The sequence below is a fragment of the Ovis aries genome, chromosome 3 (genome assembly GCF_016772045.2).
Source record: "Ovis aries strain OAR_USU_Benz2616 breed Rambouillet chromosome 3, ARS-UI_Ramb_v3.0, whole genome shotgun sequence".
Classification (NCBI taxonomy): Eukaryota; Metazoa; Chordata; class Mammalia; order Artiodactyla; family Bovidae; genus Ovis; species Ovis aries.
Genome location: NC_056056.1, coordinates 175,857,443 through 175,881,561, shown reverse-complemented (window position 1 = coordinate 175,881,561; position 24,119 = coordinate 175,857,443). Strand labels below are relative to the sequence as shown.

Sequence of the window (24,119 nt, the reverse complement as noted above, 5' to 3'; positions counted from 1 at the left end):
TGTAGGAAGAAGCTCCACAGCCGCCGGTCTTGGCAGTGGAAAACGTCCTAGTCAGGAAGAGGACACGCAGAGTGTTGGTCCTAAAGTCCAGCGACAAAGTACTAATTAGGTAAATATTTTAGAGCTTTATTTCTTGCTTAAGCCAGAGTACGTAATTAACATAAATTAAGATAATTTCTGAAATGGAGCTTATCTCTATTTTCAAACCAGAGAATCTGGGGCATAAATTTTTAAAAAATATTTATTTATTTGACTGCTCTGGGTCTTAGTTGCAGCATGCAGGATCTTGAGTTGTGGCATGCTAACTCTTAGCTGTGGCTGTGGGGTTTAGATCCCTGGCCAAGGATCAAACCTGGGCTTCCTGCATTGGGAGCACGGAGTCTTAACCGCTGGACCACAAGGGAAGTCCCAGGCATAAATTTTTCAGTGATTGTTACAAAATCAACTCTGGGACAAGAGAAATGCACCTGTACTGGGCACAGTGCTATACTCAGTTTTACGTCCTCTGAACTGATGATCTTCAAATCTGAAAAGCTTATGGTGTTCTGCTCAGATTTCTCCTCAGAAAAAGCCATCCTTTTCATTTCCTTCCTATGTGACCATGAGTCTAAAACAATTAAAGTGACTTTTAACTTCTAGTGATATTAATAATATCCCTTTGTGAACTTTTCCTCGTATCTTAAGTGTTTATAAATTTATCTGTTGTGATAGATCTGAAATCTAAATTATTTCCAGTTTGATAGGTAGCTTAAGTTTTTTTAAATGTTGGTCCTTTTTGAAAATGTCAAAAAGCCATGCCTGTATTCAGTTCAATTGGTTTTGGAATACTGTTTTATGATTTAAATTTATATGAAAAGATTTCATACAGTGAATTTGCCAGTTAAGACTTTTGTTTCTTCAGTTATCTTGAACTGTTCACATTTTTAAAATCATTGCTGTTTTTTTTAATGTGAACCTAATTAGTCTGTAAATTTCTTGACGATTAGTAAACACTCATCAGATTTTTATCATTCCTTGCAATCAAGCTTTACGCAGTTTTTTTTTTTCCTTACATCACAGAAAACATTCAGAAGGAATACTGTTGCAGCTGAAATTGGTGGGGAGTTCAATACTTTTTCAGTTAAATTATTTTAAAATATTCCTCATTGATGGAAAGCAGTTACATATTGAAATGCATTATTTCTAATAACATTTCTGTGGTTTTTAACTTTTTAAATATATTTGACATAGGACAAATGGTAATTTGTATATAAAGAACTTGGTAAAAGAATTTGCTTAATGTAAATATAAATAGTCACAATTAGTATAGACCCATCAATATATTTTTGATAATTTTTCATGTATGGTAAAAATTAAAATGGCTAACTGATATTCTAATACAAAAAATCAAAGTTTTGAGAGTCAGTGTGGGAAAATAGGTTTTTAGACTTTCTTAAAAGACTTTGTTAAAATTTTAAGACAGAATTTTTCTTCACATCATTGTTTGGTCTAACTTTACACTCTTTGATAATAATGTTTTAAAAAATGTGCATAATCAAAATTAGGGGTTATAGCCTCTGTTAACATAGACAGTATATGTTTTAAAGCTTCATGTATGCCTGTTTTGACCCAAAGTTGTGGAAGTGTCGTATGTTAAGTTCTTTTTGTTCTCCCTTTCTTTGTTCGATTACAGCTAAAGTGACTATGTTATTAAAGTATATGCATATATGGAATCTTGTGTACTTGATTTTTTTTCTTTAAAAAATTTTTTTGCTTGTTTTAGGTAAGGAGGAGAGCTTTGGTATGTGAGATGTGATCACAGACTAAAAACAGAGTCTGTAAACTACATGTCACCATTCTGAAAGAAGAAACAGCTACTATAATTTAGTAAAATACTTTTCAAAATTATTCTAAGTAAGAGTACTATCTTCTAAATACTTAGTACTTTTAAAAATAAACGTATCTATAAGAAATATTTAAAACCAAAGAGATTTTTTTTTTTCAAGTAATTGGGCTTACAACTCTGAATTATTCAGTCAGTATGCGGTAATAATTAAGAGTGTGGGCTCTGGAATCAAATGCCTGGTTCTGCCATTCATCGGCTGTGAGATCTTGGGCAGTTATTAACCTTTTGTGCCTTCTTTTTTCTCATCTATAAAATGAGGATGAGAGTAGTATCTGCTTCATCAGTTCATTGAATTCAGTCACTCAGTTCAGTTCAGTTCAGTTCAGTCGCTCAGTCGTGTTCGACTCTTTGCGACCCCATGAATCGCAGTACACCAGGCCTCCCTGTCCATCACCAACTCCCGGAGTTCACTCACACTCACGTCCATTGAGTCAGTGATGCCATCCAGCCATCTCATCCTCTGTCGTCCCCTTCTCCTCCTGCCCCCAATCCTTCCCAGCATCAGTCTTTTCCAGTGAGTCAAGTCTTCACATGAGGTGGCCAAAGTACTGGAGTTTCAGCTTTAGCATCATTTCTTCCAAAGAAATCTCAGGGCTGATCTCCTTCAGAATGGACTGGTTGGATCTCCTTGCAGTCCAAGGGACTCTCAAAAGTCTTCTCCAACACCACGGTTCAAAAGCATCAATTCTTTGGCGCTCAGTCACTCAGTTGTGTCCATCTCTTTGTGACCCCACGGACTGCAGCATGCCAGGCTTCCCTGTCCGTTACCTACTCTAGTGCCTGGCATGTGGTAAGATGGTCAATAAATGTTAGCTATAGGGTGGTCGTGCTGTGTAGCCCCCTGAATTGCACAGCACATAGTCTGCATAACTGTATGCTGCAGCTCTGGTTAGCTGCCAATTATTGTTATCATAACTATTATTAATCTGGTAATTCCATTTTGCTATCCAGTGTTTGTCTGATTGTATTGTCCTAGAAGTGAATTCTTTAAATATTTAGGATGGAAGAAACTTTGGGTGGCATTTATTTAAGACAACTGGCATAGCTCAGTTGGTCAGTTTCAAGTGTTGATTACAATGTACAGGGTTGTGTTGTCATTCCTCATACAATTTTGTGGAGCCCTGGTACTAGCTGCCAGCTCCTTAATGCACATCCCTGCCCCCTCCCTCCTGACCAGTGACTGTGGCATGCAGTTCTAAGGCCCGACTTTACATTCTGTAACTTCCTTCTCTTTTCTGTGGTGGTAGTTTAGTTGGTAAGTTGTATCTGACTCTTGTAACCCCATGGACTGTAACCTGCCAGGCTCCTTTGTCCATTTCCCAGGCAAGAATACTGGAGTGGGTTGCCATTTCCTTCTCCAGGGCATCTTCCTGACCCAGGTATCAGACCCAGATGCAGGTGACACAGTTTGGTTAGTCTGGACCCAGAATCCTAGTATTTCAGGAAATAGAGTGCAATAAAGCCATAAATAATGGGGATTTTGCGTGGGGGTAACTCAGAGGGAAAAGAGTTACTGGACAAACACTCCCCTACCTCATATATGGTTAGCCATTCAGTTAATTCTAGAATATCCTGGAGATCAAAGTTGATCTAGAGACAAGGAGTCAGTATTTTTGCTGCTACTCTGTGGAATTAAAGTACAACTTGTCACCCTCTCAGCAAAGGCTGTTGAGCACAAACTGGGTAATAAGGCTAGACTCAAAGATTTGGTTAGCATTTCCCAAGTCCCTATCATGTGCCAAGCATTGTTTGTAAGACTCAGAGAACCACACTCTGAAAGGAACACTCAGGGACAGCCTCCAGTGGACTGACAAATTTTATTATCCAGTTTTCGCAGATACATGGTCTCAGGGAGCAGAGCATAAAGCAGACTTGCACGTAACCTTTCTCGATAAAACATCAAAGCATTCAAGCATAAAATACAGTTCCCACCACCCAAGCCGTAACATAGCTTTGGCGAAACTCTAAAGGGAGTCTTATCATGAAACAACAGTCCTTGCTCCCAGAAACAGGTGGTCAGAAGGAAGCCTCCGAATGCTTCAAGGCTGGGCGTATGACCCTTCGTCATCCGTTCCCAGCCTTGGGCACTTGATGAACGCTCATAACCCTTTGTTATGCTCATCCCAGCTTCCAACCTTCGTCACGAGTGGAGCAAATACATTCTCAGTATTTGCTTAAAGCCTTCCAGCTCCTCCATATTTCCTCCCTTTTTCCTCAAGAGCAAGAACTGCTGCAGCTATGGTTACTCCTGCTTTTTGGGCAGCGGTGGCTTGAGCACATAACGTTCGGAATCCTATAAGAACAGTAACAAACAATAAACAGATCAGCGCGTAAGAAGCCATCGTATGGGGTACCCAATTTTTTGGATTTAGAAAGGAAGTACTAGCGGATAGTGTATTATAGAAGTCAGTGTTATATAACAGGGGGAATGCTGCTGAAGGTAGTAGACGTGATTTGTTGCTTCAGTTTCTCTATATCTAGACTAGTGTTTGATTTCGAACCTAAAAGATGTAACTTTATTTGTTCCCAAGGATATTCAGTGGCACTGTATGGCATATTGGTCAAACAGAAAGTAGTGAAATTCCAGTGACACCACAACTTCAATTGTACCTGTAAAGTATGCAGATCATCCCCCACATACATAAGGGCGGCTTGTAGGTCATCTAAGCGTGTTTGTATTTGTTGATCTATCTGAGCTTGCCGGGCCCAGAGCTCATGAGAATCCTTTTTTCAAGCAGTAATGAAATCATGATTTTGAATAGAATTATACAATGCCATTCCAGAAACTGTACCAACAGTTACAACTGAAATAATACCCACTATGGCAGCTACAATCCAGCCAGTAAAGCATTTGCTGCTTTTTAGGGATTCTCTCAGAACAAAAAACAACAACATGGAATCTGACCAGGGTTCAGAAATCTTAACTGGAACCCACAAATCAGTCCTTTGCCAGACTAAAAAACCACTGTCTTTACTAACATTAATTGGCACAATATGGTTTAAGCAAGTAAACAACACTCAGTACAGGACAGAATTGAGCCATTACTCCTAAACTGTCCAATAGCAAAAAGATAGGGCGCATTTACACAAGAATGAACGTAACTGGTATAATTATACTCAGTAGTATAATTTTGTGGGATGGAAACGTGCATAAGCATATGAGACGCTAAACCAGGACAAGCAAGCAGGAATTTTCCAAGATGCCAGTGTTCAGGCCCCGGGACTGGACTGATTATCCGGGGTCTGGGAGGTGAAAGACCTCCGTTGTACCAGTTCAGAAGTTCATCGCGTTGATGCCAGAGTCCTGTTTGTGTTCGGTTAAAATGTGGTGCTGAAACATTACACCATGGGCAGGTGTTATTATTTTTTGTGATTCTGAGCAATTCACAAAGAGTCCATGATGCCCCCAATCAACAAAAGTCATGATGGCATGAACAGAGACTTTTCCAAACTCTCTACAGGTGGACCAGTCCATTCCCAGCACAGACAATTTTTTCTTCCAAGATACATTGTCGCAAGGAGGCTCAGCAGGCCTAAATAGATAGTGGGTGAAGTTGGCTATTTGTCCATGGTAGGTAGTCTGTCCAGTTAAGAATAAAGGTCATGGTAGCAAACATTCCAAGACGGAAAGAGCCATTTGAGAAAGAGTAAACCCACCATTGTGGATATAGGTGGAGACACAAAGGGAGGGCACCAAAACAGATGGGGAGCACTGGATACGTAAGTGTTAACTGTCTTTCCTTCTTCTTCTTTTATTCGTGGTCCTAGATCCAACTGGGGGCAGGAAAATGTAAGCTATCACTTGTGAAAACCACAGGAGATGATTCTGTCCAATCCACCACTTGTAAAAGAGGCGGGTCGGGGATATAAGCCCAATCAGTATAATTACTGCTTACCCCAGAAGCACAGGTTAAAACGGCCATCATGGCCAGCAACAGTTTTTCCGGTGTTACCTCGCTGTTGGTCATCAACAGAGTATCCTCAGCTCGTCTTGACAGATTTTTCATTTGAGCCCAGGTCGGAAAAGGCACATTGCATTGGGGACGTTACATTTTCTTGCTGTCTTTCAATGTCATCTGTTGCAATTTCTGTTTTAGTGCTGTTACCGGTCAAGGGGTGTGGAGCAAGGTCTGTCCGTCTTCTGACTCTTCTGATTGGGACCCACTGTTCGGTTCCATCATCTAAAATGACAAGACAACATCCCTTGCCTAGGAGCTTAAGTATTCCTGGCCGCCATTGATCAAGAACAAACAACAGTTTGTTCAGGCATACGTGAGGGTGAATCAGAAAAATGTCGCTCTGCTCGTGTTTCCTGACTGTGTAGAGGCCAATTAAAATAAATGATTGTTAAAAGGGCTATAGGCAAGATGGCTTTAGGTCCATAGGGGTCCCTTAGCTTATTCCCCCTGTTTTGTTTATTAAGAACGAGCTTGAGTGTACGGTGGGCCCGTTCAATGATGGCTTGGCCTTGAGGGTTGTACGGGATACCAGTAAGATGGCAAATACCCCATTGATGCATGAAATTACGAAAAGCATTGGCTGTAAAAGCAGGACCATTGTCCGTTTTGATGGAGGCAGGGATCCCCATCATTGAAAAACATTGCAGAAGAGCTGTGACGGCAGCTTTAGTAGTCTTGGCGGTGGAAGGAACTGCCCAAATGAAGCTGGAAAAGGTATCTATGACTACAAATAACAATTTAAAAGGGGGCAGTTTGTAATGTGTAAAATCAGCTTGCCATAATTCATTTGCTTGTAAGCCTCTAGGATTAGTCCCTTGGGGACTAGTGGTCAAATGAAAGGGGGCACATGTGGCATAGTCCCGAACAATTTTTCTAGCCATTTGTAATGGTATTTTATATTGAACGTGTAGTCTATTGCGTTAGTGTGAAGAGCTGATGTTCCTGTTTGGGGGAAGAAAATATAGAGGCAATGAGGCGATCAGCCAAATCATTGCCTAAACTGAGGGGTCCTGGTAAATGGGAATGAGCACGAATGTGAGTAATGAAGAAGGGATGGAGTCTAGCTCTTATTTCTTGCTGAATCAATAAGAACAAATGTATAAGATTACTTTCATTGGATATAAAATGAGCCATTACAAAGGATGGAAAAAGATGTGCCACGTAGCGAGAATCAGTTAAAACATTCAATGGGGTTTTTATTAGAGTAAGTAAACAATATAATGTGAATAATTCTGTTTTTTGAACGGATTGATAAGGACTTTTAATTTTCTCTTGCAGGTTGGGACCTATTATGGCTGTCTATCCTGCCTTATTTCCATCTATGAAATAGTTAGGTGCATTCATGAGAAAGTGTTCAGAAACAATATTGTTGATGATAAAAGAAGTGTTTTGTAAGAAATTCCATAATTTTCTTTTAGGTGGGTTGGCCAATAATTCCCCTGAATAATCAGCAAGGGCTATCTGAATGGTAGTATACACCTGAAGAGCATTATCAATTTCTGTTTTTGCTAAAGGTAGGTAAATCTTAGTAGGGTTATATCCAGCTACAGTGCATAAGCGAGAGTGTGCAAGAAAAATGATTTTCCCTGTTAAGTCTATATAGGAAACAGTGTGTTTAGTCTGTTTGGAATGGAGATATACCCATTCAATAGGGTGATTATCCTGCACTATAATGGCAGTAGGAGATATCTTAGTACCAAAGACATATCTCTGAAAAGGGGAATTGTAATTAATACGGTAAACAAATGCTTGTTGAATGCTCTGTTTTACCAATTGTAATTCTTTCTCAGCCTCAGGGGTAAGTTGTCGGGGACTATTCAAATCAGAGGAACCTTCTAATATTTGAATAAGTTTTGTAAAGCATATGTGGGAATTCCCAAGGTAGGTTGTAGCCAATTAATATCCCCAAGAAGTTTCTGGAAGTCATTAAGTGTTTGTAAATTATCCCTCCTGATAGAAAGTTTCTGTGGCTTTACAGTGCAGCAGTCCATAAGATATCCAGGATATTTAAAAGGGGAATGGTGTTGCAATTTATCTTCTGCTATTAGCAGCCCATGGTTAGTTAAATTATTTATGACCTCATTACCTAATAAACTTAATTGAGATTCTGAGGGAGAAGCCAATAAAATGTCATCCATGTAATGAATGAGATATGCCTCAGGGAATTGCTGTCTGATGGGCTGCAAAATTTTATCAACAACGAATTGACAGACCGTAGGGGAGTTCATCATTCCTTGAGGCAGGACCTTCCATTGATACTGTTGAACAGGAGATTGATTATTAATGGAAGGTATTGAGAAGGCAAAGCGTTGCCTGTCATCGGGATATAAAGGTATAGTGAAAAATCAATCTTTTAAATCAATAATCATAATAGCCCAGTCCTTAGGGACCATAGCAGGGCTTGGGAGTCCTGGTTGTAATGCTCCCATAGGAGTCATTATAGCGTTACTATTCCTTAAATCTGTTAGCAGTTTCCATTTACCTGATTTCTTTTTAATGACAAAAACTGGTGAGTTCCATGGTGATTGAGTAGTTTCTATTCTATTTTGTTGTAGTAGTTCAGCCACCAAAGTATGCAAAGCAGACAGTTTCTCTTTTGATAGGGGCCATTGAGCTGTCCAGATAGGTTTATCAGACTTCCATTCTAACTTCAGTGGCTTTATCTTAGTGACCCCTAAGAAAAAGGTTCTTATTCAATTGTATAGTCACCTGAGTTTGTTGTAGATAGTCTCTTCCCCACAGATTTAATGGTAATGGCAATATACGATTTAATGTAAGCGACTAATTGATCAGGGCCCAGGGCTTGTAAATAAGATGAACTAACATAAGTTTGAGCTGCATCTGCAGTTCTTATTCCCACCAACTGGTGTGAGGCTAAAACTGCAGGCCAATCTGAAGGCCATTCCTCTGTTCTTATGATGGAAACATCTGCCCCAGTGTCTAACATTCCTTCCAAAGTTCTTCCTCTGATTTTTAATTTTAACATGGGCCTATTGATTTTTTTTTATAACAGTAGAAAGGGCTGCAGTAATGTTGGTACTCCCAAAGCCACCTGTTTTGGTGTCTGCTTTTCTGTTAAGTGGAGGGTCCATAAGGTAACAGCAATAGCTGAGCAAATTTGTCACCCTTTTGTAAATACAAGTTGCAGGTCACATGTAATATTACTGCAGTTTCACCCGTGTAATCTTCATCAGTGATCCCAGTATGTACAATTATCCTGCGCATGGTGTTGCTGCTTCGTCCCAACAGGAGGCCTACAGTATTTTTTGGTATAGGGCCAAAATACCCAGTTAAGATTTTCATAGGATTATTTACCATTAATAATTCCATATCTTGGGGAGCAGGAATGTGTACACATGTGCTATGTCTGGTAGCCGCTGTTAATTCAGTAATATTTGGTTGTCCTCCTTGTTTAATGGGGCTAGAGGAGAGCCCTTGTTCTAGTTTCCCGAAGGAGGTGTCTGAATGGGTAAAGCATTACCTTGTTTATCAAATCTAGAGCGGCATTCACTCAGACAATGATTCCCCTTTTTACATCTTGGGTAGAGCCCGGGGGGCTTAGTTTTAATAGCCCCTCCTTTGTCAGGAGAAAGACCTGTTTGCCGAGGCAAGCGACACTGCTTCCACATGTGTCCTGGCTTGCCGCAGCTAAAACATATAACTTTAGACTTTTGGGAAACATTTAAGGTTTCTAAAGCGGCTATTTTAGCTTTATGTTGAATCGTCCCCACATTCCTGCAGGCTTTCAAGTATTCCATAATTCCTCCTTGCTCCCTAATAGGTCTGATAATAGCCTGACAATCTTCATTAGCACTGTCAAAAGCCAGTTGTTTCAAAATGATTTCTCACAAAGATGCATCCTTAAGACTGTGATCAATGGCCTCCTTCAATTTACCAATAAATTGAGCATATTCTTCAGTTGGTCCCTGCAGTATTTTTACAAAAGATCCATCAGAGGTGGAACTGTCAATTTTAGCCCATGCTCTGATAGCTACTTCCTTAATCCAGTATAACATGGGCGGCTGCACAAATTGTAATTGTGCAGCAGTTTTAGCCATAGCTTTGGTGCCGGTGAGAATTTCAAAATTTAGTCCAGTAGGGTTTCCCTTGCTTTGCTGTTCTTGCAAGATTAATTTGGCTTCATCCGTGACCCACATTTGCCATTGTAGTAGCTGTTGTGGAGTCATAACCATTTTAGCAACTGTGAAAAAATCTGCATGAAGCCATTGATCTGCTTAGCCCCTAAGAAATTCCATACAGTAGGGTGAGGTAGGACCATATAGCGTACATGCCTTTTTGAATTGTGTGAGCAAACCGAAATCAGGTGATTGCCACTGATTATGTCCAGGTTGAGGATTATTAAATTGGACTGGAAAAGCCCATGCCAAAAGAGGCATGTCCGGAGGAGGAATGCTAGGAAATAGGGGAGCAGAAGCAGCAGCAGACAGCGTTGCAGTGGGCGGAAACGCCGGTGTTAGAGGCTTGTTAATATGAGCTCGCGGCGGATCAGGGACCTCTGGCAAAGTTGATTGTTTAACAGCTTTCAGCACCTGTGACTCTAATTTGTCCGTAATCTGCCCTAGCATGACATTTTTCTGATTTAAAACCTCTGATAGATCTTTCTCTTCTAATTCATATTCATGCAGGGATCGAACAGTTTCAACCTCTAAATCTCCTCCTGAACCATCTAATTGTTCCATAATGGCCTGTAAAAGAGACCTAGTTACCCACCATTGTGGGGGAATTTTTACCCCCTGTGTATAAGCTTTTAGAACATTATTCTTTACTCTGGTCCAAGTTTGTAAATCCAAGGTTCCTTCCTCCGGAAACCATGGATTATATTCAACCACTGTCTGGTAACAGCTAGTTAACTGCTCTTCAGGCAGATTAACCCCGTATTGTTTCAAGAAATGATGCATGAGATGAACAAAAGGAATTTTACTTGTCTGATGTCCCATCCTGCTTACCTTGCTTCTGCAGGAATGCAGTCCTTGTTTAAAATCAGTCTGCTGCTTGAGCCCCACATTGGGCACCAGTTGTAAGGCTCGGAGAACCACACTCTGAAAGGAACACTCAGGGACAGCCTCTAGTGGACTGACAGATCTTATTATCCAGCTTTCGCAGATACATGGTCTCAGGGAGCAGAGCATAAAGCAGACTTGCACGTAACCTTTCTCGATAAAACATCAAAGCATTCAAGCATAAAATACAGTTCCCACCACCCAAGCCGTAACATAGCTTTGGCGAAACTCTAAAGGGAGTCCTATCATGAAACAACAGTCCTTGCTGCCAGAAACAGGTGGTCAGAAGGAAGCCTCCGAACGCTTCAAGGCCGGGCGTATGACCCTTCGTCATCCGTTCCCAGCCTTGGGCACTTGGTGAACGCCCATAACCCTTTGTTATGCTCGTCCCAGCTTCCAACCTTCGTCACGAGTGGAGCAAATACATTCTCAGTATTTGCTTAAAGCCTCCCAGCTCCTTCACAGTTGTTCATAGGAATAATTATCAGTATCCACAATGAGTACACTCCACAAGGAGACAGGGCAGTCTAGAAGAATTACAGTCCTTTGTGGTAAGGATGTTTTTAGAAGTATGCACAGCCACCCCTGGCCTCAAACGTTGGGTAGCTCCTCTCAGCTGTTCCTGCGCCGTCGCAGCCTGGCACTCTCGGCTGCTGCCCCTGACCTCGGACGTGGGGTAACTCCTCTTGGCCACTGCCCTTCGGACATGGGGTCCTCCCGGCTTCTGCCCCTGACCTCAGACATGCAGTAGCTCCTCTCGGCCACACTTAGTGCATCGGTCGCAGCCGCCCGGACTTAAGGTAAGAGAAACCCAAGTAAGGTGGTAGGTGTTGCAAGAGGGCATCAGAGGGCAGACACACTGAAACCATACTCACAGAAAACTAGTCAATCTAATCACACTAGGACCACAGCCTTGTCTAACTCAATGAAACTAAGCCAGGCCTGTGGGGCAACCCAAGACAAGCGGGTCATGATGGAGAGGTCTGACAGAATGTGGTCCACTGGAGAGGGGAATGGCAAACCACTTCAGTATTCTTGCTTTGAGAACCCCATGAACAGTATGAAAAGGGAAAAATGATAGGATACCAAAGAGGAACTCCCCAGGTCAGTAGGTGCTCAACATGGTACTGGATATCAGTGGAGAAATAACTCCAGAGTGAAGGGATGGCACCAAAGCAAAAACAATACCCAGATGTGGATGTGACTGGTGGTTGAAGCAAGGTCCAATGCTGTAAAGAGAATATTGCCTAGGAACCTGGAATGTCAGGTCCATGAATCAAGGCAAATTGGAAGTGGTCAAATGAGATGGCAAGAGTGAACGTCGACATTCTAGGAATCAGCGCACTAAAATGGACTGGAATGGGTGAATTTAACTCAGATAACCGTTATATCTACTGCTGCGGGCAGGAATCCCTCAGAAGAAATGGAGTAGCCATCATGGTCAACAAAGGAGTCCAAAATGCAGTACTTGGATGCAATCTCAAAAATGACAGAATGATCTCTGTTCTTCTCCAAGGCAAACCATTTAGTATCACAGTAATCCAAGTCTATGCCCCAACCAGTAATGCTGAAGAAGCTGAAGTTGAACGGTTCTATGAAGACCTACAAGACCTTTTAGAACTAACACCCAAAAAAGATGTCCTTTTCATTATAGGGGACTGGAAAGCAAAAGTAGGAAGTCAAGAAACAACTGGAGTAACAGGCAAATTTGGCCGTGGAATGAAGCAGGGCAAAGACTAATAAGAGTTTTGCTAAGAAAATGCACTGGTCATAGCAAACACCCTCTTCCAACAACACAAGAGAAGACTCTACACATGGATATCACCAGATGGTCAAACCGAAATCAGATTGATTATATATTCTTTGCAGCCAAAGATGGAGAAGCTCTATATAGTCAACAAAAACAAGACCAGGAGCTGACTGTGGCTCAGATCATGAACTCCTTATTGCCAAATTCAGACTTAAATTGAAGAAAGCAGGGAAAACCGCTAGACCATTCAGGTATGACCTAAATCAAATCCCTTATGATTATACAGTGGAAGTGAGAAATAGATTTAAGGGCCTAGATCTGATAGAGTGCCTGATGAACTATAGAATGAGGTTCATGACATTGTACAGGAGACAGGGATCAAGACCATCCCCATGGAAAAGAAATGCAAAAAAAGCAAAATGGCTGTCTGGGGAGGCCTTACAAATAGCTGTGAAAAGAGAGACAAAAAACAAAGGAGAAAAGGAAAGATACAAGCATCTGAATGCAGAGTTCCAAAGAATAGCAAGAAGAGATAAGAAAGCCTTCTTCAGCGATCAATGCAAAGAAATAGAGGAAAACAATAGAATGGGAAAGACTGGAAATCTCTTCAAGAAAATTTAGAGATACCAAGGGAACATTTCATGCAAAGATGGGCTTGATAAAGGACAGAAATGGTATGGACCTAACAGAAGCAGAAGATAAGAAGAGGTGGGAAGAATACATGGAAGAACTGTACAAAAAAGATCTTCACGACCCAGATAATCATGATGGTGTGATCACTCATCTAGAGCCAGACATCCTGGAATGTGAAGTCAAGTGGGCCTTAGAAAGCATCACTATGAACAAAGCTAGTGGAGGTGATGGAATTCCAGTGAGGCTATTTCAAATCCTGAAAGATGATGCTGTGAAAGTGCTGCACTCAAGATGCCAGCAAATTTGGAAAACTCAGCAGTGGCCACAGGACTAGAAAATGTCCGTTTTCATTCCAATCCCAAAGAAAGGCAATGCCAAAGAATGCTCAAACTACTACACAATTGCACTCATCTCACATGCTAGTAAAATAATGCTCAAAATTCTCCAAGCCAGGCTTCAGCAATATGTGAACCGTGAACTTCCTGATGTTCAAGCTGGTTTTAGAAAAGGCAGAGGAACCAGAGATCAAATTGCCAACATCCGCTGGATCATGGAAAAGCAAGGGAGTTCCAGGAAAACATCTATTTCTGCTTTATTGACTATGCCAAAGCCTTTGACCGTGTGGATCACAATCAACTGTGGAAAATTCTGAAAGAGATGGGAATACCAGACCACCTGACCTGCCACTTGAGAAATCTGTATGTAGGTTAGGAAGCAACAATTAAAACTGGACATGGAACAACAGACTGGTTCCAAATAGGAAAAAGAGTACGTCAAGGCTGTATATTGTCACCCCGCTTATTTAACTCCTATGCAGAGTACATCCTGAGAAACGCTGGGCTGGAAGAAACAAGCTGAAATCAAGATTGCCGGGAGAAATATCAATAACCTCAGATATGCAGATGACACCACCCTTATGGAAGAAAGTGAAGAGGAACTCAAAAGCCTCTTGATGAAAGTGAAAGTGGAGAGTGAAAAAGTTTACTTAAAGCTCAACATCCAGAAAACGAAGATCATGGCATCCGGTCCCATCACTTCATGGGAAATAGATGGGGAAACAGTGGAAACAGTGTCAGACTTTTATTTTGGGGGGGCTCCAGAATCACTGCAGATGGTGATTGCAGCCATGAAATTAAAAGACGCTTACTCCTTGGAAGAAAAGTTATGACCAACCTAGATAGCATATTCAAAAGCAGAGACATTACTTTGCCGACTAAGGTCCATCTAGTCAAGGCTGTGGTTTTTCCTGTGGTCACGTATGGACGTGGAGTTGGACTGTGAAGGAGGCTGAAGGCCGAAGAATTGATGCTTTTGAACTATGGTGTTGGAGAAGACTCTTGAGAGTCCCTTGGACTGCAAGGAAATCCAACCAGTCCATTCTGAAGGAGATCGATCCTGGGTGTTCTTTGGAAGGAATGATGCTAAAGCTGAAACTCCAGTACTTTGGCCACCTCATGTGAAGAGTTGACTCACTGGAAAAGACTGTGATGCTGGGAGGGATTGGGGGCAGGAGGAGAAGGGGACAAGAGAGGATGATGGCTGGATGGCATCACTGACTCGATGGACGTGAGTCTGAGTGAATTCCGGGAGTTGGTGATGGACAGGGAGGCCTGGCGTGCTGCGATTCATGGGGTCGCGAAGAGTCGGACATGACTGAGCGACTGAACTGAACAGTATACTATGAAATACAAAGTGAGGGGCCTAGCGCCTGTGTAAATCACTGCTTTCCTGATCCCAACTCCATACTGAGCATAGGACAACTATTCCAGTTTTGGCACTTTGTCCTTTACATTTAACTCTATTATAGTTGCAATTAATAGTGTCATTGATTGTTAATGACACTAGAATGTGACCACCAGAATGTGAACTCCATATTCCCCCTTGTCTTGTGCACTTGTCATTGCTGCTGTAAATGTAAACACTTAATAGGCATGCTATAAATATGTGTATGGATAAATATGACAGTAAATGGGGCAGACTTTGAGCCTGGATTTAGGGAGAGATTTGTTTATGAGATTGGAGTCACCGGTAATAATCAGAATATAAACCACCTAGCAGTTTATCTGAAAAGGCTAGTTATTTGGGTTAAAGTGTCAGGAGGCAGTTTAATTCTTGAAAGTTCTTTAATTCTTCATTAAAGAATCAGGCACTGTAGCTGACTGCTGGGTTGGCAGGGGCGGGGGACAGGAAGGCTAGATATGTTCCAAAGAAGTTTCAGGATTTTTTTAAACTAAATTTATTTTGTAAATTAGATATTTATCTGTAGGCTTATTTTGGGAATTCTGAATGGCTACAGCTTAAACATAGAGCGGTTTCTGAGTTATTTCTACCTTTTTTTCTTCTCGCGGGCTGTGACATTCACCAAGGGACAAAAAGACTGAAACTCCCAAGTTCTCTAAACTACACAGAGGGCAAAGGCGTGAGAATGCCAGCGGCAATAATTGCTGGCCAGAGGGGCTGTTCCGTTGAAAGCTAAAAAGCCGGTCGCGTTGAACTCCGCCGCCCCGCCCCGCCTCGCGTCACCCCTCCGCTCTGCGTCAGAGGGGTCACGTAGCCTGTGCCTCTCGTCCTGATTGGCTGCGTTGGGGGCTCCGGGCGTGTCTGCGGGTTCACAGGTGGCCGGGTCAGCGCTGCTGAGAGGAATTGGCCGGCGGCTGGAGACCCGGAACTCGTACCGTGTACAGAGCCGACACTGACAGGTGAGTCGTCCCGGTCCTGCACACCTGTGGGTGCTCGCCGCTGCAGTCTGGAGTTGGGAGCTGCCCATCATGAAGACAGACTCCCCGTCAGCTGCTTCAGCTCTGACTGGCTGGCCAGGGTGCTGGTGGAATCCGGGGCGCCGCCAGCCGGAAGTTTCTGTTTGAAAGCGCCTGCCCCACATGACGGATGTGTGGTTTTCGGTCTCTCCCCCACACCGTCTTCCGTGGGCCCTCGTTTTTTCTTTTTTACAAACGGGTTACTTTGAAACTGAGCAGATCAAACGTGTTGTCACAGTCGAACTTAATTGAATTACTAATGTTCGTCTAGTGGGCCGTTATTATGAAAACTGTGCATATTACAGAAGTGGGTTTTACGCCCCAAAAAATGCTTAAGAAAAATGAAGCATCAGAAAAATAGCCCATGTTGTGATTTAACAAAGATTTACCTGGATTATTACTATGGGCAGAGCACGGGCCAGGAGCAGGCTCGAGCTAAGCTTTCGGGTTTGAATGCGAGATCTGGTATTTTTTTAGCTGAGCAACCTTGGGGTACTTTACTTTCACCTGTTAACTCATCTTTAATAATAGGTTGTTGTGATGACAGTGAGTTTCTGAATACTCTGATTCATGGTATTAATCTTCACAATCACCCAGTTTGTAACCTTGACAAACACTGAATGTTGCCACTTTCCTGATGCTCAAACTGAGGCACAGAGAAGTGACTTCCGCAAGTCATGACACAACTAATGATCCAGAACTAGGCCCAGGCAGCCCACAGCTTTACCCACTACTTTAAGTTGTGGTGCACTTGGTTTGTCGCTGCTTTTCCATTGACAGATACTTTGTTTCTCTGTGGACCAAGTTCTTTGTTGGGTACAGGGGATAAAGTAGAACCGCACTCACATCCTGTCTTCCAGATGCTTGCAATCTGGTGCAGGTTGTTCATAGTTGGACTGCAGGGTGCTCACAAATCCTGCTAAAGTTGTTTGCAAAATGTTGTGAGTATAGGTCTTTTTTTTTTTTTGGAAAGAGAGCCTCTGACTCACACCATATTCTCTGCTGGGTCTGTGATCCAAAGGTATGAAGAATGTTTTAGCAGAAAAGCTAGTGCCTAGTGTAATGTCTGTCACAGAGAATGAGCTAAACATACAAACCCAAAAGAACTGGTTGAAAGAATGAAGAACTTACAGGAGTATAAGTGCCACAGTAGGGTCAGGAGCAGCGTGCTGGGGAAGAGCACACGTGAAAGTCATCTGCCCAGGCGTGCCTGCTAGAGTCAGCAGTGACAGTCAGGCGAAAGGTAGAGAAGCATTTTATCATAGGAACAGGGCAGTAAACCATCCCTACCCTCACGGAGAGTGAGACAGAAATCACACATGAGCAGCTGCAGCTATGACAAGTGGCATTCCCTGGTGGCTCAGACAGTAAAGAATCCGCCTGCAGTGCAGAGACCTGGATTCGATCCCTGGGTTGGGAAGATCCCCTGGAGGAGGGCATGGCAACTCACTCCAGTATTCTTGCCTAGAGAATCCCCATGGACAGAGGAGCCTGGCAGGCTACAGTCCATGGGGTTGCAAAGAGTTGGACACAACTGAGCAACTAAGCACACAGAGGAACAGTCCACAGTGCCAAGACAGCCTATCTGGGGGACAAGAGGCCTCATCTGTTCACAAAGGGCAGGAAACCTTCCCTGAGAAAGTGACACTTAGATTTAGGAGGATTGTGGGCATGGGAAACAGCCCTCAGTCTTTAGAGACCCTGTGATGGGAACAGGTAGAGCACCAAGGGCTGAAAGGGAGTTGGTACAGTTGAGTATAGGCAGTGGGGGACAGGAGATTTGGGTGGTGACAGAGCCTAAGACAGAGAGGCCTTAAAAGGCCATGGTAAAGCAGACATTTATTTTATGTCTATCCTAAAGTGCGATTAAAAAGTTTATTGCAGGGAAGTGACAAGATTACATTTGGAGAAGCTGGAATGAAGTTTCCGTGGATTAACAAGCCCTGGATAAGGACAGGATCTCTGAGGAGAAACTCTAAGGTAAGAAGAGGAGCACCTAGAATCAAGCCTTGAAGATGAGCCTGCAGAGGAGACAGATAAAGGGTGGTCAAAAAAAGAGGAAGGAAGGAGGACCAGGGGAGTGGGAAGTCTTGAAAGTCATTTCAAGAGTTATTTCCCAAAGAAAGTGGTCACCTGTGCTGAAAGCTGCAGATGCCAAGAGGACCTAAAACTATTCATTGGCTTTAATCACATGGAAGTTGTCTTTATGGGCAGTTATGTAAATAAGAAGAGAAGAAATGAAGAGAAAGGCTGTGCAAGAATTAACTGAGGGGAAGAGAAAAATAATTTTAGCTGGAGGGGCAGTGAGAGAAGGAGCCATTGAGGTGAAGGGTGGGAACCTGAGAGAGGAGGATTCAACTGAAGAGTGAATACATGAGAAAGAAGGGCTCTAGAGATCTCAGGCTAGAGAGGCTGGGATGAGCACAAGAGCAGGAATTACCTGGAAGATGAAAGGTGTAACTCTAGGGAAGGGGAAACAGCAGGAGGTTTATGTTTGGTGTGGTGAATTGCACTCCTTTCTTTGTACTAGTTAGAGGCAAGGGTATCGGGTTGAGAGTGAATGAGAGAATGGGTGTTGGGGGAAACTGGAGGTCTAAGCTGACATTTGACATCATTGTGAGGGGTATGAAAGAATGAGCTGACCAGAGATTGTTTTAGGATGGTCTAGCAGAGGGAGTCAAGTATGAAGCAAAGGTTGGAAATTAGCCACCTGGCTCCTTCGGGGAATTGCAAAAATAGTAGGGGAGTGAGGATTCCCCTTCTATTTTTGCCAGGTGGCACTAGTGATGAACCCACCTGCCAATGCAAGAGATGTAAGAGACACGGGTTCGATCTCTTGAGCGGGGAAGATCCCTGGAGGAGGGCATGGCAACCCACTCCAGTATTCTTGCCTGGAGAATCCCATGCACAAAGGAGCCTGGCGGGCTGAAGTGACTTAGCACGCATGCACAAGGATGGAGGCTAGCTAGAAACAGAAGCTACGTTTAATACAACATAACAAAAGAGACATCACAAATCATGGGGAAGGAAAGGATTGTTCAAAAATGGTGCTTAGAGATAGCTAAACTATTGATAAAGTCTATATACATTCTCAGCTCACAACCAGAAATTTCAAATGAATTAAAGGAGCTAGCTTTTAAGATTCAAACAATAATATAGAAGGAAATAGGGATGAATTTTTATCTTTTCATCTGATGCATAAAAGCGATAGGAATCGTAAAGGAAAGGGAAACTTTCCTGACTCTTTGACCTATTAAAATTAACTGATTTGTCCTAACACATGCTATACTATGCTAAGTGAAATAAGCCATGGTCACCAAGACATTCCACAGCTAACATGATTTCCCATGATTCCACTGGGCAGTCACATGGTATTCCTTGTTTTACCTGGCTGAGACTTAATTCTGGGTTTATAAAAAAAGATTTTCATAAATTCTCATAAAACAGTATTACATTTATTAACTCATTTTTAAAACAAATTCAGTGGCTTATTTTGGATAATAGCTATTCAGCAAAAAATACAATATAAAATTAAAATTGACTCTCCTCCTTAAAAAGTATTTGCTTTACCTAGACATCAACTTTAAAATACGAAAAACATTTTTAAAAAATGGGTATGTGTATAAATGTATATGCCCTAGACAGAAACAGAGTTGTAAGAAATGAAATTTATGTCAAAATAACATTTGAGGTTTGTGAATCTTTGAACTCCCTGTGGTTTTGCTACTGATCTGTTAAATGGAAATAACTACTTCACAAGTTGTTGCAAAGCTCAAAGAGGGTATTTATTAAATTTAAGATGGGAAGCAGTATATGACAGTTACTTCATAAATTATTTAAACAGCTCTATTTAATACTCCACATGAGTAGTTTACCTGTCTAATTTGTCCATTTTATTTTCATGCTCAATATTTGTAGCTCAGATTTGTGTTTGTATTCTAAGAGAACCTGTATTTTCTTTCTTACAGGTATGATTTGTACATTTGGAGTCTCAGGACGGTGGAAATTAGCCAGTGGATTGCAGCCATGTTGTGGAAGTTGCTGATGAGATCCCAGCCCTGCAGACTCTGTTCTTTCCGGAAAATGCTATCAGCTCCAAAATACAGACCTTTTCTAGCATCCTTCACCTGTACAACTGATAGTCAGTCAAAGAAAGAAAATAAAAAGACAGTAGAAAAGCTCTTTAAATTGTCAGTTGACATCAGGAAAATTCGAAGATTAAAAGGCTGGGTACTTCTGGAGGATGAAACCTATGTTGAAGAAATTGCAAATATTTTACAACAGCTGGGTGCCAATGAGACTGCTGTAGCCAGTATCTTGGAACGCTGCCCAGAAGCAATTATCTGCAGTCCAACTGCTGTTAACACTCAAAGAGAACTCTGGCAATTGGTCTGTAAAAATGAGGAAGAGTTAGTCAAGTTAATAGAACAGTTTCCAGAATCTTTCTTTACTGTTAAAGACCAGGAAAACTGGAAGCTAAATATTCAGTTCTTTCAAGAGTTGGGACTTAAAAATGTGGTCATTAGCAGATTTTTGACAACTGCAACTAATATTTTTCATAATCCTATGGAGAAGAATAAACAAATGATAAAGATTCTCCAAGAGAGTTATCTAAATTTAGGTGGCTCCGAGGCCAACATGAAAGTTTGGCTTCTAAAATTGTTAAGCCAAAATCCATTTATTTTGTTAAACTCTTCTGCAGCTATAAAGGAAACACTAGAATTTTTCCAGGAGCAGGGTTTCACAAACTTTGAAATTCTCCAGCTTCTCTCCAAACTCAAAGGATTTCTTTTTCAGCTTTGCCCGAGAAGTATACAGAACAGTATGTCTTTCTCTAAAAATGCTTTTAAATGTACTGATCATGACCTGAAGCAATTGGTTTTGAAATGTCCTGCCCTTTTGTATTACTCTGTTCCAGTTTTGGAGGAGAGAATTCAGGGATTATTGAAAGAAGGAATTTCCATAGCTCAGATAAGAGAGACACCAATGGTTCTTGAATTAACACCACAAATAGTACAATACAGGATAAAGAAACTGAATTCCTTAGGCTATGGAATAAAGGATGGACATCTAGCAAATCTGAATGGAACAAAAAAAGAATTTGAGGCTAACTTTGGTAAAATTCAGGCCAAAAAAAGGCGGCCATTATTTAACCCTGTGGCACCATTAAATGTTGAAGAGTAACTTGCTTACTGATGTTGCTTCTTTTCACCAGTGCAGAGTGAAACCAAGTAGCAAAAACTTAAGTGATTCAGGAATATTGTGGGTACAAATTTCTAAAACATTGTGGGTAATTTTAAGAACCTAAGTAGCTTCTGAGTTGTGTTTAAATTACCTCTCAGTAGGAGAAGGCAATGGCAACCCACTCCAGTACTCTTGCCTGGAGAATCCCATGGATGAAGGGGCATGGTAGGCTGCAGTTCATGGGGTCGCTAAGAGTCAGACATGACTGAGCAACTTTACTTTCACTTTTCACTTTCACGCATTGGAGAAGGAAATGGCAACCCACTCTAGTGTTCTTGCCTGGAGAATCCTAGGGACAGAGGAGCCTGTTGGGTGCCGTCTGTGGGGTCGCAGAGTCAGACACGACTGATGTGACTTAGCAGCAGCAGCAGCAGACGATCTCTGACTCAGCTGCTATACTTGAATATATAAATTGCATTTAATAAAGTTTGTAGTTTTGTCCTTAAGCTATTAAAAAAAAACTACTATTAAATGCCACAAGTGTGATATTTTGTAAGTGAATAGTTTTAGAAACTGAAAAGTGTACTCCATTCAAATTATGGATACTTTTTTTTTGATATAGCACATTTCATCTGGGATGCAGACCCAGCCTTCTTTCTCACCACCAGCTCTGAAACATCACGCCACTATGGTCTGAATCCTGTAGTGTTTGGTGAAACATTAGCAAATTTCTAAAACATTTTGGTGGAGAAACTTTATCTCCAGGTTGGAATAGGTATCTTTTAGAACCTAGTATTACCCATCATAAGGAATAATTAGAACTCATTTATATGGTCGGTTTGTTTAAAATTGACGGTTTTATTTAATAAAACACTTCTGTGTGCATGTATTACGCTCCCTTTTTTACAGATGAGGAATCAAGCTTAGAGAACCATCCAGCTGCCAAGTGCCAGAGCCCAGATTTACTGAGATCTCTCTTCTGTTCAAAGCTTGTGAACAGAAAAAGGATTGCTTATGAGTTGGCATAAGAAAAAGTTACCACTACCTGACATGTTAAGAGTACCAGCTGCAAATTCAGGAGTTTTTATGAAAACGTCTCTGTAAAATTCCTTAAATTTAAAATGATCTAATTCATATTCATTTGAAGTACAGCTTTTAAGGAAACTGAGAATCCAGGTCTGACTGTAATATATGAAAGGTTAAGTGTGTGATGGTACTGATTTTAGTTAGGTTTTAAGTTTCTAAGTTTTGTTTCAAGATAAGTATTATCCAGATAGACTGGCTCACTTTCAGCAGTGGAGTCTGAACTATGTAACACACACACCAACAACTGACTCTTGACACTCAAACATATGTGCACTATGTATGCAAGGCCCTTAAGTAATGAAAAATTATGAAAAATATAGACCACATCTTCACTTTATTCCTTCATTCAGCAAATGCAGGTAACCCTTACTGTCCAAATCTGTTCAGTTCCTTAGTTAGGAGACTGAAAGGTATCTCTGCAGCATCTACTAAGTGCTAGGCATGTTGTACTTTACAACTCTTAAGAGCTAAGAGTACCATTGTTTATTGTTCTAGCAGATGAGGACACTTAGGCACAGAGAGGCTAAGTCACTCACTCAAAGTCATACAGAAATGTTTGCTCAAGGGGAGCATGGCAGCCAGTACAGGCAGGGCAGAGTTAAGTGATGGGAAGAGTGACACAAGATGAACAGCACAGGTCTAAGGAACAGGATCTCATTCTAAATGTGATGGGAAATCCTTTGGCAGATTTTTGTTTATGCTTGCTGCCCTGACAAAATTATTAGCAGTGTTCTCTTTCACCCTCAAAAGTGTCTCAGTTTGAAATGCATTATTCATTATATGGTCACCTTGGTAATTCTATTAACCGATGTCAATCTTGAGATGCCCAACTTGAGCAGAGTTTTCAAACAGAAAAATAGTGAAGTCTGGAGTTGTGAGAAATCAGGACTGGAGATAGTTACCTGGAGATCATCTGCTTATCTGCTATAGCTCTAGGTGAGACTGCCTAGAAAGAGGATAAATTTGTAGTAGCAACAGACCAGGTCTGGAATGGGTTGACCAGAGTAAGTCTGCCAAGAGAAAAGGACGTTTTCAATATCAAATGCCATGGGGAGGTCAGCTAAGATAAGAAATGACCAGTGGATCTGGCAAAAGGAGATCATTGGTTGGACCTGTCAAGAGTGATTCTGGTGGAATGAGACAGGTAAGAAGGCAACTGGAGTGGGTTGAGAGAATAGGAGATAAGAGTCAGGGACTATATCGTTTTTCAAGAAATTTTGCTGCAAATGGAAGCAGAAAATGGAGGTAATGAGATTTTGAGTAATTTTTCTTTAAAGAAAGGAAATACTGGAACATGTTTATATGCCAGTGGGTATGACCCAAGGAGAAAGAGATGGATGATAGGTGGAAAGTGAATTAATACTAAGGATTAAAATCCTTGAGGAAATGAAAGTGGGCTTTACTTTGGATAAGAGCAGAGACATTAGTTCTGGCCCATGTCCGGCCCACAGAGCATGGGAACACATGCAGGCTGGTTGGAGGGGTGTGCATTGTGAGAGGCAGAAGAGTTGCTGTCTGGTTACCTCTTTTTACAGAGAGATTTAGAATGGGAGAAAGGGAGTACAGCAGGAGGGGTAGGAAGCGGGGGAATGAGTCATTTTGAGGAGTAGGGAAGTAAACAAACAAGAAAGTATATAAGAAAGTTTAGCAGAGTTGAGTAGCCCTGTGTGCTTTGTGGCCATTAATGTAAAAAGCTTTGTGTAAAAACCAATGCAATATTGTAAAACAATTATCCTTCAATTAAATAAATAAAAACTTGTCAGTACACTAGCAAACCAGAGGCAGTTGTGGTTACAGAAATACATTTGTAGCTTAGTCTAACTAGAAAAGTTAAAAAAAAAAAAT

At 41.5% G+C, this 24,119-nt stretch overlaps 3 protein-coding genes across 18 annotated transcripts in view; 2 read left to right on the top strand and 1 right to left on the bottom strand.

Moving 5' to 3' along the window:
* CRY1 (cryptochrome circadian regulator 1) overlaps positions 1–24,049 on the top strand; it is a 110,188-nt gene extending 86,139 nt beyond the window's left edge. For 2 of the 11 annotated variants that reach the window (XM_012159435.5, XM_060411601.1), the window contains exons 12-13: positions 6–109; positions 1,060–1,712. In XM_012159435.5, the coding sequence (XP_012014825.2) occupies positions 6–109 (104 nt within the window). In that variant the 3' untranslated portion in view covers positions 1,060–1,712. Of the gene's footprint in view, positions 1–5; positions 17,985–19,972 lie in introns of those variants that run through there. The other 9 variants (XR_009599709.1, XR_009599713.1, XR_009599711.1 and 6 more) reach the window with 9 other exon arrangements.
* Positions 3,686–15,739, bottom strand: LOC132659467 (uncharacterized). 2 transcript variants are annotated; one of them, XR_009599972.1, is made up of 2 exons: positions 5,839–15,739; positions 3,686–4,178 (listed from the first exon to the last, which is right to left on the bottom strand). XR_009599972.1 is itself a non-coding variant. In XM_060413163.1 (2 exons), the coding sequence occupies exons 1-2, from the start codon at positions 10,992–10,994 to the stop codon at positions 4,128–4,130; spliced, it is 234 nt and encodes a 77-aa protein (XP_060269146.1). In that variant the 3' UTR covers positions 3,686–4,127. The 2 variants fall into 2 exon arrangements, 1 of the variants encoding a protein (XP_060269146.1); XM_060413163.1 differs by having other exon boundaries at positions 10,812–10,994.
* Positions 15,842–24,049, top strand: MTERF2 (mitochondrial transcription termination factor 2). 5 transcript variants are annotated; one of them, XM_012174961.5, is made up of 3 exons: positions 15,842–15,947; positions 17,889–17,984; positions 19,973–24,049. In XM_012174961.5, the coding sequence occupies exon 3, from the start codon at positions 20,031–20,033 to the stop codon at positions 21,186–21,188; it is 1,158 nt and encodes a 385-aa protein (XP_012030351.2). In that variant the 5' UTR covers positions 15,842–15,947; positions 17,889–17,984; positions 19,973–20,030; the 3' UTR covers positions 21,189–24,049. The 5 variants fall into 5 exon arrangements, with proteins under 5 accessions (XP_012030351.2, XP_012030350.2, XP_012030352.2 ...); XM_012174960.5 differs by having other exon boundaries at positions 17,879–17,984; XM_012174962.5 differs by having other exon boundaries at positions 17,866–17,984.
* Positions 24,050–24,119: the final 70 nt, after the last annotated feature.